A 12665-nucleotide genomic window follows, 5' to 3' on the forward strand; every position below is an offset into this window, starting at 1 on the left:
TTTGACGCATTCTGACTTACTGTGGTACAATAATGTTTGTTGGCTACGTAAAGGTCAAGTGACTGAACATTTTTGGCAAATCAAAGAAGTAGTAACATCCTTCTTAAAGAATTTGGATTGACAAGAAGCGAGAACCATTTGGAGTTTCTAGCAAATGAACACAGTAAGCTAGCTGTGACTTTCTTGAAATACATTCTGAAATGTTTAAATGCACTCAATACCGAACTACAAGGAAAAGAGGAAATTAATATGTCATCTGATACAAAGTCTGTCTTCTTTCAGTCGCAAGCTGTATATCTTTGAAAAAGACACTGCAAGTCAAGATTTTTTTCACTTTCCAACCATTTTTAATACAAAAATAATTCTGAATGAGAGATTTCAGTATTCACAAATTTTATGTCAGATCTTAAAGAAGGAACTTAACAGCAAGATTCTAAGACTTTTAAGAGATGGAAAAGCTGTCGCCATTCTTAAAATCACCTTTTGAAGTTTGTCCAGCAGCAGTATGGACAGATGTGGCTGCGAAGTTGTTCTGCCTTCCAAAGCCGTGGTTCTAAATGGAGATAATAGACTTGCAGGAAGACATTTCCTGGCAAATGTATAAAAATGCATTCACTGAAGAATTTTGAGGTAAACATGCCCCCAGAAAAATATGAAAATTGCAGAACAACTATCACTCAAGATTAACGGCTGCCCACCTGGAAGATGCTACTCGCATAAGCTGCTCCCCACGTGAACCTAGCTTTAAGAAACTGGTCAAGACCACACATGTAATTTCTGTCATTGATTTTTTAATACAAATATGCCTATCTATTGTATCTCATATGAGTGAAAATTAAAATAAAACACAATACTGAATATATATTTTTTTCTTAACTTTTCAAGACAAATATTCCTATATTTTTATTGTATTTCATATTTTTTTGTGAATGGAAATAAAAATAAAACATAATGAAGAATGTAAATTTTTCTGGATTTTTAATACACATATGTGTATCTATAGTATTTCCAATTAGTTTGAGTGTGAAAATTAAAATAAAAAGTTAGGAGTATGAGAGTTTTCTTATGAACCTCAATAAAAATTTTCAAAAGTATCCGGATCCCATCTAAAATTACTTGCTGACCCATGCCCTAGGATGTGGCTAAGCCATTTCTCCACAGTATCCATTCTTCCAAGAATGCTAGTCTCACAAGTTCTGAAGGAAAGCTTCTTTGAAGTTTGGAAGATAGGTGAAGAGCTTTTGGGTGGAAGTAAAGTTGTGAGGGTGGACCGTGAATTGTGCTGGGATATCTCAATCAATAAAGCACTTGCCCACGAAGGGAAGGGCCCTATGTTCATTCCCTGTTCAATACATTGCTTTAATCTATCAGGAAGTTTGAAATTAAGTGCACACTCTACTACAGTACGAAAATGTAGTCATTGAACTCCTTGTTTACTACTACTACTACTACTACTACTACTACTCCTCTCCTTATAGTCGTTTTCATTATTTTTCATCCTGACAGTTCATTGTTGTATATTTTATTATTGTATGATACAGTTTTTCGTATGACATTGTGTCATTGACATAACTTCCAACAACCTATCATTGGCATTCATGTGATTCAAGTGCTAGGTATAGTAAAGTAGAGCTCCGACATTAAATTAGAGGGTCCCCTCAAAGGGGTTGGGATGTAGAAATGACACCTACTTCTTTCAATCAAAAACATGTGTTAACTTCTCCGGTAAATAAATAAAGTTTGGTTATTTCCAACATTACACTTACATAATGTGAGTCCCCATTTGCTAGGAAAACAGCACTGATACTTCAGAATCAAAACTGCTGACATAAAAGATAAAATAGATGATGAAAGGCAACACATTCAACAAACAAGCAAAAAAGTAACTCATGGTCTCCTGTGCCCCCCCCCCCCTCCCCCCTCTTCTCTCTCTCTCTCTCTCTCTCTCTCTCAATGACACACACACACACACACACACACACACACACACACACACACACACACACACACACAGACAAAAGAGATCTGCCCTGTAGAACTGAATGCTTCCTGTTGACTTTCTGTGCTGTGACAATAAGTTTTATTTGTACAATACTTTCAGTTGTTTTTGTTTGTAGCCAGTATTTGCTCCAAAATTTTACCTTGTAGTTACAAAGATTGTAATTAATATCAAAAATCTTAGGTATAATATAAACATTTCTTGCAACTATCCAGGTCCCAAATTGTATATTTAATAATTGTTACCTTACCAATAACATTTTTGTTGTTTCCACTTTTAGTAATTTTTTTAATTTTTACACTTGGTGTATTATTTCAAAGTATGTCGTTAAAATTGGTTTTCATCTGCCTTGAGTGTCTTTTGTTCCTCACTAATTGAAAATTTGAACAATATAAGGAAAATATAGGAATTCCACTGACTGTATAGATGACGAGTTGAGTTACAGACAGGCACATTGAATAGACACTTACATATTAGCTTTCAGTCAAAGCCTTCTTCAAAAAAGAAAACACACAGACATTCATTCACACAAGCAAACACGCCTCACACATATATACTTGCTTGTGTGAATGATTGTGTATCTTTCCTTTTCTTAAGAAGGCTTTGACTGAAAGCTAATGTATAAGTGTCTTTTCATTGTGTCTGTCTGTAACTCATTGTATCATCTTTATGGTGAGTAGCTATTTATCGTTTCCTTGTACTGTTGATATTCTAACCTGGAGTTTCCACTGTTTGATTTTAATTGGAAATTTTGCATGTTGTTGCATAATGCATTTTCATGACATCATGTGTTACAGGTTTCGTTTAGCAGAACAAGAGAGATCTCAGTCCGAACAATTCCCCTTTGAATGTTCTACTTGTGGAAAAACATTCCAGAAGATAGGAGAGATGGCACAACATTCTGCCATTCATGAAAATGTACGTCAACATAAATGTCAGTTGTGTGGCAAAAGGTTCAATCGGCGAGGGAATATGCTTGTGCATCTAAGAAGACACCAGACAGCCAATAACTTCACATGTAAAATATGCATGGAGACATTTGATACTTTTGGTGAGATGCTGTCTCACCGTAAAACGCATAGCAAAGAAGAGATAGAGCGTGCTGCTATCCTGAGAACAACCACAGGACAAGCAAGTGAAATAAAGTGTGAAATATGTGGCAAGGTAAGAATATGCATTGTTGTGTGGATACATTTTGTTTGTCTCAGTAGGGCAGGCTCAGACAGAAAATTCTAAGGTAAACTTTACGGGCAACAGATATATTTATAAACTGCTTATCATTCATACGATATACAAAAATTACATAGAAAAGATATATATCTGCATCTGTGTGTGCTAGTTTCCTGCCTGCCTGAAAACATTACTCACAAATTAACTGTTGCATTGCATATGTTATTAGATCACTTCTCTTGCTCATATTAATTGAGAATCTCTTCTGCAGTGAAGTGTCCTGCATGACCAGAAAAGAATACAGGTCATTTCTGTTTGCAAAAATATTAGAAACACAGGAGCACATAATACGAGGGTTGTTGAACAAATAATGCCCCATTTTTTATATGTATATGTAGCCAAGAACACATAAAAAAACTGTTAATTGATTGTGATGCCAGTGGGCACAATATGGTGCAGAGAAAGCAGCAAAACCAATGGCAGAGGTGAGCACCTTCTTGATTGATTGCTCAAGAGTAACCTGTAGATCCTGAATAGGAGCAGGGAACCTACCTTCGGTAACACAAGGAAGAGACAAGTTATGTCAGTAACTTTTGGATCCATCCTAATAGGGAGTTATGTCAACTAATGGCATGTGGCATTGGAGCCTTCCTTATCTGATGACAATATCAAGTTTGAGGTTGAAATGTTTGTTAAACAGCCATGGCCAATAGAAACCCTTGGAAAACATACTGGGACTCATATAGAAAAGACCTAAACTCACTCCTATCCGAAGGCAGAACTTCAACAAGGAATCCAGTAGACCTTGAGGAAATGGCAGACAAAGTGACAACAAAGTGAAATTACAAAGGAGGCATGCAGGAAAACTGTTTAACACTGGAAGAAGGGAAGGGCAATGGGGAAAACATTGGGAGGCTGTTGCCAAACACAACCTTCGTATTAAGCAAGTGAAACTATCAGCCTGGAAGGGATTCTGTGAGGATGTGGAAGGCAAGGGCGTACCCAGGATCTGAACAGGGGGGGGGGGGGGGGGGGGGGGGGGCAGGTCATACTAGTCTCAGGAAACAAGGACTCTAGACAACATACAGAACTTCTTATTAAATAAAACAGGAAACCAGTGAAAAACTGCTTTTAATAAACATTTTAAATACAAGAATGCACTTGTACAATCCGAGAAAACATGCAACATTTCTTATTAAATAAAACAGTAAACTAGTGAAAAACTGCAAATATCTTCTGGGGGGGGGGGGGGGGGGGGGCAGCTGCCCCCTCCCTGCCCCTTGCTGGGTACGCCCATGGTGGAAGGTACAGCTACATGTGCCAGATCTCATAAAACCCTCAGTAGAATATCAGCCAATCCAGGAGGATGGTGAATATACAAGAGCAGTTTGAAATGTTGGATGTGCTCCTCAAGACTTCTGGCAGTGCGTTCTGGCAGATGACATATACCAAGATTCAGACCCTGGGAGGAACTGATTTAATGTTTCAGCCATTAAAAGTCGGCAGGCTTGATGGAATCTGTCTGGCTCTTCTGCAACAAGGAGGAGAGGGTTTAATTAGATTCCTATGTACCCTGTTTAGGGTCAGCCTAGCAGCAGGAATCAGTCCTAATGCTCAGAGGACAGTGAATGTTGTTTTCATTCTGAAGCAGGGAGACTTGATCACACTAAGGCTAAGGCTATTAGACAAACAATCTGTCCTCCTTTCTCCTGAAGACGCTAGAAAAACTGGTTAATGTGCATGTTAGGGAAGGGAGGTTAACTGAGGTTCCTCTGCAGGTAAAGCAACAGGCATATCAACCAAGCAAATCATGTGAAACAGGACTTTTTTAGCAATATGACCTTTGAATCCATTATTAGAGCTGCAGAAGAGTATGACATTGAAATCTTAAATGCCCTATGCAGTTGGGTTAAGACCATGCTGAGTAAACGAAAGGTAGAAGCCACTATATGGAATGAAGAAATGGTGATCAACACCACCAAAGGCTGTCCACAAGGGGGGATTATGTCCCCACTACTCTGGAACCATTACACCTTTGGATTACAATGGAGGCAGCAGCAGTGGCATACAGGTAGAAAACTGGAAATCTTTAGAAAATCAAGACTCTCACACCAATGTTGTGAAAGTACTAAGTGGGAATGATTGAGAACATGCTGGCTGACTACATGACAGCTTCCAGCTCCTTCAAGGTAATAGTTGGAAGCAGGGTGTATTGAAAGAACTAACCTCGATGTTGCCCATGAGACGTAGTCTGGTTTACAGGTGTATAGAAAACAGACGATAATCCTGGGTCAAGATATACAGGGTGTTTGTAAATTAATATCAAGGTTTTAATGCTTTATGATATTTATTATATTAAACTTACAGTTATAAATGGTATGACAAATTAAAGAGCAACTCAAACAGTTTTACCAAGAACCTTATAAACATTAAATGTGAGCACCATTTGTCACACAGCACACATCAAGTCTATAGCTGAGTTCTTCCCAAACATTGATAAGTGTGTCTTCAGTGATTGTAGCAACAGCTGCTTCAATCCAGTTTCTTAATTCAGGGAGGGCTGTTGGCAGCGGAGGCATGTACACATGATCCCTGATGAAGCCACAAAGGAAAAAATTGCATGACGTTAGGTCGGATGAAAGTGGAGGCCACGCAAAGCAAGCCCTGTCATTGAGCCCCTTGCGGCACTTGGGTACAGCGAAGTTCAACCAATCACATACTTCGCTATGCCAGTGAGGTGGTGCACCATCTTGCTGGAAAATGTTCTCTGGCTTCTTCCAACTGAGGGAAGAGACATTGCTCTAGTGTATCAAGACGTGCCAGTTACAGTAGGTTCACAAAAAAAGAAAGACCCATAAACTTTCCGTCAGGATAAAGCACAAAAAACTCTTGATGTGTGCCCTGTGACAAATAGTGCCCACATTGAACGTTTATAAGGTTCTTGGTAAAACAGTTTAAGTTGCTCTTTCATTTGACCATTTATTACTGTAAGTTTAATGTAATAAATATTATAAAGTGTTAAAACTCCTATACTCATTTATAAACACCCTGTATGTAGTGCAGCCAAGACTAGAGAAAGAAATCTCTCTAGCGAAGCTGGCTGCTTTTCAGGTGGAAATACCTCATGTCAGAATGTGCGAGGAGGAGAATTTGCGTAGGTGCAATGAGGATCATGGCATCTAAATTCATTGATTCATTCATTCAGCCAAGTAGCTCTGTAATCTCTGTCAGCCTCTGCAATGAGATAAGACATATTCCAGAATGTCATGAAACCCTTATGAGCATAGGGGAAAGCAACATGACAAAACCTGCTGTGGGTCCGTGGTCCCTCAGGAATCAGTAGCAGTGAACAAGCTGATATGCTGGCCAGGACAGGTACGACGACTCAATGTGTTGGTCCAGGACCTGTCCTAACCATCACCAAAGTGATGGCAAGAACAAAACTACTTAGCTGGATTAGGAGGCAGCAGTCAAAACATTGGGCTGAGATCCAAAAACAGAAACATGGCAAGCCATGTTCTGTAATCCTGGCCTTCAGCAGGTGCCATATTAAACTCATGGTAGGACCGATGATATTAAACTCATGGTAGGACCGATGACTGGCCTTGAGAACTTTAAAAAAACATCTGCACATGATGAGTACAGAGTTTCCAAGTGCAGACAATGTGTGGAGCAGGAGGAAACCACACCACATTTAATGTTCCAAAGGCCAGAAGAGACAGAATATTCGAGTCAATAATTCCAGAAGAAAATGTGTCTAATACAGAACTAGTAAAAGGCCTCCTATTGCTCTTTAAAGGTACCATCTGGCTTTACTAGAATTACAATGAGAGAAGCCACACAATAGACTCAGTTTCAGTGTCGGCATCAGTGGACAAAGACCACTGTTTGGTATTCCTGTGTAAATGTTTCAAATAATTCCAACATAGGGAAGAGCTGTACTGAACCATGAAAATGTCATTATGCAAGACGCTTTTTACAAGCAACATTCTGTAATTGAATTCTTGTTCGCATAAAAAGAAATTGTGGCAAACATTTATCAACATTTGTGCAGAGTATGGTTATAACGTAGTTAAGAGGAGTATTATTGGGTGATGGCTAAAGATAGTTAAAAGTGTCAGAGTGCAGAAACTGGGTTCTATGATCAACCACATTCGGGACGTTCTGTCATTGTTACTGGTTCCGACATGGGGAATTGCTCAGACGCCATTATTCATACAGATTGGAACATCCCAACTCAACAGTTGGCTCTACAGCTATCGATGAGCTTTAGAAGTCTTTTACAATGATTGAGACTCTCAGATATTCAAAATTGTGTGCAAGGTGGGTTCATCAAATGGTCATAATAGACCACAAGATTCAAAGAAAATCCATTTCACATGAACTGTCCAGTGGAGAGTCCTTTGTGTCCTGGATTATTGTTGGTAATGAAACCTGTTTGCATTACTTTAAACTGGAAACAAAATCCCCATAATCAGCAACACTGAAGACATTCAAAGCAATTCCTTCTGCTGGGAAAGTCATGATTACAGTCTTTGGGGGAGTAATGGTGTCATTCCTGTGGGTGTGTTGCCAAAAGGTGAAACACAGCTTGCTTTATTCATTCACAATACCTTGCAAACAGTAAATGCAAATGGATAGGTAGATTTTGTCTTCCATCTTTCCAAAAGGTGTTGACATTGTATTACATCATTGCACATCAGCTAACAAAGATTCACATGGAGTATCTTCATAGATATGGCTTTAGCATGATGAATGAGTAATAGACTCAAATATGTTATAGTGGGGCAGCAATCGTCTTTTATAGTATTGAAACAGCAGCACTGTCCTAAGGAAATGTAGGAAGACACATGGAAATTGTTTCCACTTGATGTAACGAATGACAGCTCACTGTTAAATGTGCACAAATACAAGATAATGCCAATAACTAATAGGAGGAGTTGTAGTATCTTTTTACAAGACTAGTGCAGAACATCTTGAGCATATCACATCGTATAAGCATTTAGGGGTTAATACCAAGACGTATTATAAAATTGGATGATCACCTAAAACCAGTATGTGAGAGTGAATGGACTTTGTGGAAGGGTTCTGGAAAAGTGCAGTGCAGTTGTCAAGAAAATTGCACACAAGACACTAGTATGACCAATCCTAGAATATCATTCCAGCATTTGGAGTCTCTGTCAAGAAAGAATCACAACACACATTGAACAGATTCAAATACACTCTACTAGGCTCACAACATTTTGATGTAACCAATCGAGAAGTGTAAGAGAAATGCCCGACGAACTTGCATGAGACTCTTTGAGTGAAAGGTAATGCAGTTCTTGTAATACTCTGTTGGGTAGACAGAGGAAAATTGTATTTTAAGAAGACTGTGTGACTTTTCTGTTGCCACCATCTGATATCTTGCATATGAATTTCAAAAATGAGATGAGCTCATAAAGACAGATGTCATCATTTTCCTTGCTCCATTCATGAATGGGGTAGAACAAAAAATTGCTAATAATGATACAAAGTACATTCTACCATGCATTCTACTGCAGCTTGTGGAGTATAAATGTAGATGTTAGTGCATAAGCATGGCATAACGTCTAGAACCCTCTTGTTATTAACTTAATGTTGTCAGTTGAATTAGTTATACTGCAGTCAGTCAGTTAGGAAAATATTCAGAGTGTGGTCAGAAAAGTTCAAGGACAGGTTTTTTTATTTCTGAGTTTCCTGTACTAAAAAGGAACAAATGCTTTTATTTTACCTGATTTGTGAGTGTCCTTGAAATGACCTTGACCGTGTTCCCACGCAAACTCATTACGTGATGGAGCCGTGCTTAGCAACACTCTGTTTGAGTTCTTGGCACATTAATTTCAGTGACACAGTAGATGCTGATTATGAGGAAAAAATAAACATTAAGTTCTGCCTTAAGCTCAGGAAAACCCCTAGTGAAATGTGGACAACGATCAAGCAAGCATGTGGAGGTGAGCCGTTTTCAAGAGTCGTGTTTTCGAGTGGCACAAAAGGTTTTGTGAAGGCAAAGATTCAGTGAAAGACGACCCTAGAGCTGGTCACACATCTACAGCACATACCAATGGAAATGTAGAGTGTAAGACAATTGTTACAAGAAGACTGTCATGTAACTGCGCATGTGATATCAGAACAACTTAATTTGAATCATGATGTATGTCATAAGAGTTTATACAAAGATTTAGGGAAATGGAAATTGAATGCAAAATTCATCTCTCATGCACTAGCAGATTAACAGAAAGAGGAAAGTCGAAGAATTTCTGCTGAACTATTGGATAGAGCCAAGCATTTCTTTAATGCTGGTGATGAATGTTGATGCTACCATTATGATCCTCACATGAAGTGTCAAAGTGCTGACTGGTGGAGTCCTGCTTTACTAGCCTCAAAAAAGGTCAAACAACAACCTTCAAGAGCAAAGACAGTGTTGATAGCATTTGTTGTCAGTAAAGGATTAGTTCACCATGAGTATGAGTATGTTCCTGCAAGTCAAACAATGAGCCAAACTCTTTACATCAAAGTCTTGAAATGTTTGCGACTAGCAATTTGATGTCGCTGTCCAGATTTGCGGCACTCTCACAACTTTAACGCATGACAGTGCAAGACCCCATACTGTTTTAACTGTTACCAAGTATCTGGCCAGACATTCTGTTATTACATTCCCACACCTGCCATATTTTCCTGACCTCTTGCCTTGCGATTCTTTTCTTGTTTCCATGAGCGAAAAGGCGACTGAAAGGAAAGCTTCACCAAGATGTCGCAAACATCCAATGGGCTGTGACAAATGAGCTTACAGGCATCACAGTTGAAAATTTCCCCGTTTGCTTCCAAGACCATCTGAAACATTGGCAACAGTTTATAGATAGCTAAGGCAACTACTTCAATAGGAACTAGGATCATTACTTGGTAAGCAAAATTATTTATTTATTATTATTTTTTTTGAAGAAACTTGTCCCATAACTTTTCCAACAAAGGTGTGTGTGTGTGTGTGTGTGTGTGTGTGTGTGTGTGTGTGTGTGTGTGGGGGGGGGGGGGGGGGGGGTGTTTGCACGTGCATGTGTGTGGGTGCGCGTGTGCGTGTAATTTTCCAAATTACTGAGCATTCCTGAAGCTATTTAAATACAAGTATGCCATGCTTCTGTTAACTGAGCAGTTGTAGCCATACCTTTCAAACAACGTTTGTTGTTTTTCAATGCGAGAAAAAATATTTTGTTCCTTTACTTGTTATCAGTTATTGTAACTTTGTTACTTTTAGAATTTTTGGAGAAAAGTGCAGTTACTTAAGCTGGTAACATCACAGCATGTTGGTGAGAAGTTCTCAGGTTTCCAGCTGGGTGGCAGTTGCAATGACATTGACAACACTGCAATATTTCACCAAGTGTCGTACTTACCATCTTCTGGCAAAGTCTCGAGATATGCAGATACTGTAATGTTTATACTAGTGTTGTACTCTCTTTGCACCTTAACACCATCTATCAAAATTTTGCTTTCACTACGAAAACATAGGAGATGGCTGTCTCCCTTTCCTGGACATACTAACAAGAAAGAGGCAGATGGCACTCTATGCCATTCAGTATACAGGAAGACCAACATCCAGACTTGTACCTGGTGCAATGAGCTGCCACCATCCAATGTCAGAGAGTACTGTCAGCCCTGGTACATAGGGCATAAGTCATCTGTGATAAACAAGCCTTCCAAATGAACAGTAGCAACACAGAAGGAAGTATTCTGCAAAAATGAGTACAGTGAAGTCAGTTTAGTAGGGCTTTCAAGAGGAGATAACATGCTGGAAACCTGGAAGTGGAACAAGAAGATAAGAGACTCACTTTACTTCTGTACCTGGAATTGATTTCAGCTAAAATTGCAAGTTTACTCAGAAAATCCAATGTAAAAACCATCTTCCAACCACCACCAAAGATGAAAGAAGTTCTTGCGAATGTGGCCAACAGTACATTGGGCAAACGCAGCACTGTATTTTGAAATTCTGCGAGGAGCACATAAGGAATGTGCGACTGGGAGGGAGAGAAAAATAAGCGATAGCAGAGTCTAACATCAAGGAAGACCACACATTTGACTTTCAAAACACCAAGGTGCTTTGCCGAGCAACTGGGTATCGGGAGAGCTTCATAAAGGAAGCCATTGAAATATCGGTTTATGACATTTTTGTCAACGGAGACAGAGGATACTAACTAAGCCTGGAAGTGTATCCTGCATTACTACCAATACGACAAGAGCACAACCAGCACTTTCCAACTGTCAAGATGTGTTCGGTATGGCCACACAATCTTTAAAGGTACCAAATAACATTCAGTGAAATTAACTATTGCTGACTACACATGGCAACAGCAGTATGTGGCACTCTTGGCAAAACTACATTAGCTGTTTTGCAGTAACTCCATTATATTAAATTCTCCAAAATCAAGGCTCAAGAATATTGTGTGGCATAGCTATAGTTTCCCTGAAACCAATTCTGAGAAAAATTAACTTTGGGGATATTATTTAAAAAAATGTTCATTTAATGCTTGTTTATGAAGTTGGACTGCTTTCCAAAAGTGCATTTCAGCTTACTGTCATAAACAATATAACTTACGTCATACTTAATTGCAGTTCTTTTAAAAGTACTGTCTTCAGGAAAGTCATGCAAAACAAGTGTACCTGTTGTAAATATTGCAAGATCTGGTAAGTCACTGACCAATAGTTAACTTTGCAAGACATTTAATGTACGGGTTGTGAACAGAGTGAGTGTAAAACTGAATGGCAGTGCAGCTGTGTGTGTGAAGTGGGTTAAGCAGCAGATGTAAGCACCAATAACTTTTTGAAAGGTTGGCAGTTAGTCTTCAGGGTTGGATTGTCAGCAGAAAATTCAATTTATTCTTTTCTGTGTTCGATGCTTGCAGGGCCAGTTGAGTAGTAGAAAACAATAAATATTTTCTTTCATTCAACAAAAGTGTTTTATTATGTGGTATCTGTCGGATATTATGGAAGTGAAGAAAAGTTTTTTAGTGGTTTCTTTCGTAGACAGATAACAGGAAGAAGAAAGTTATTTTCCCTTGTCAGCAACTAGAATCAATTTGAATTAAACTGTAGTTGGTGTAAAAGCTAGTGTGTCGCATAATTCTGTTTTCCTTCATATTTATCCAGTGGTTTGTTACTAAGTGTAGCGTATAGGCTATTAAGTGACAGGAGCATCACACTTGTAGAAACAACATTGTATCATCATAAGATGATCAAATAATCAATGAAAGATATTTTAAATTTTTAGGACTGCACTTGATTTTGCTCTATTAAATTGTGTGGTATTGTATTTTGTGATATTGTGTTTTCACAAAGGATGTCGATAGTCCAAAAAATGGTTTTCAGAACCAGTAAATTAAAAATTCAAAAAGGAGATAAAAATAAAACAATACTGCCATCAGTTAAAAATAAATCCGAGAATTGTTTTGAACGATAACATAAACTGCTTTTAGAAAGTGTGATAGAA

At 38.6% G+C, this 12665-nt stretch overlaps 1 protein-coding gene across 4 annotated transcripts in view; it reads left to right on the plus strand.

Annotated features, from left to right (window-relative positions):
• The window catches only part of LOC124795243 (zinc finger protein 250-like), a 182907-nt gene that overhangs the window by 152611 nt on the left and 17631 nt on the right, over window positions 1-12665 (plus strand). For all 4 annotated transcript variants that reach the window (XM_047259173.1, XM_047259175.1, XM_047259176.1 and 1 more), the window contains one exon: window positions 2797-3163. In XM_047259173.1, the coding sequence (XP_047115129.1) occupies window positions 2797-3163 (367 nt within the window). The remainder of the gene's footprint in view (window positions 1-2796; window positions 3164-12665) is intronic.

The sequence above is a fragment of the Schistocerca piceifrons genome, chromosome 4 (genome assembly GCF_021461385.2).
Source record: "Schistocerca piceifrons isolate TAMUIC-IGC-003096 chromosome 4, iqSchPice1.1, whole genome shotgun sequence".
Classification (NCBI taxonomy): Eukaryota; Metazoa; Arthropoda; class Insecta; order Orthoptera; family Acrididae; genus Schistocerca; species Schistocerca piceifrons.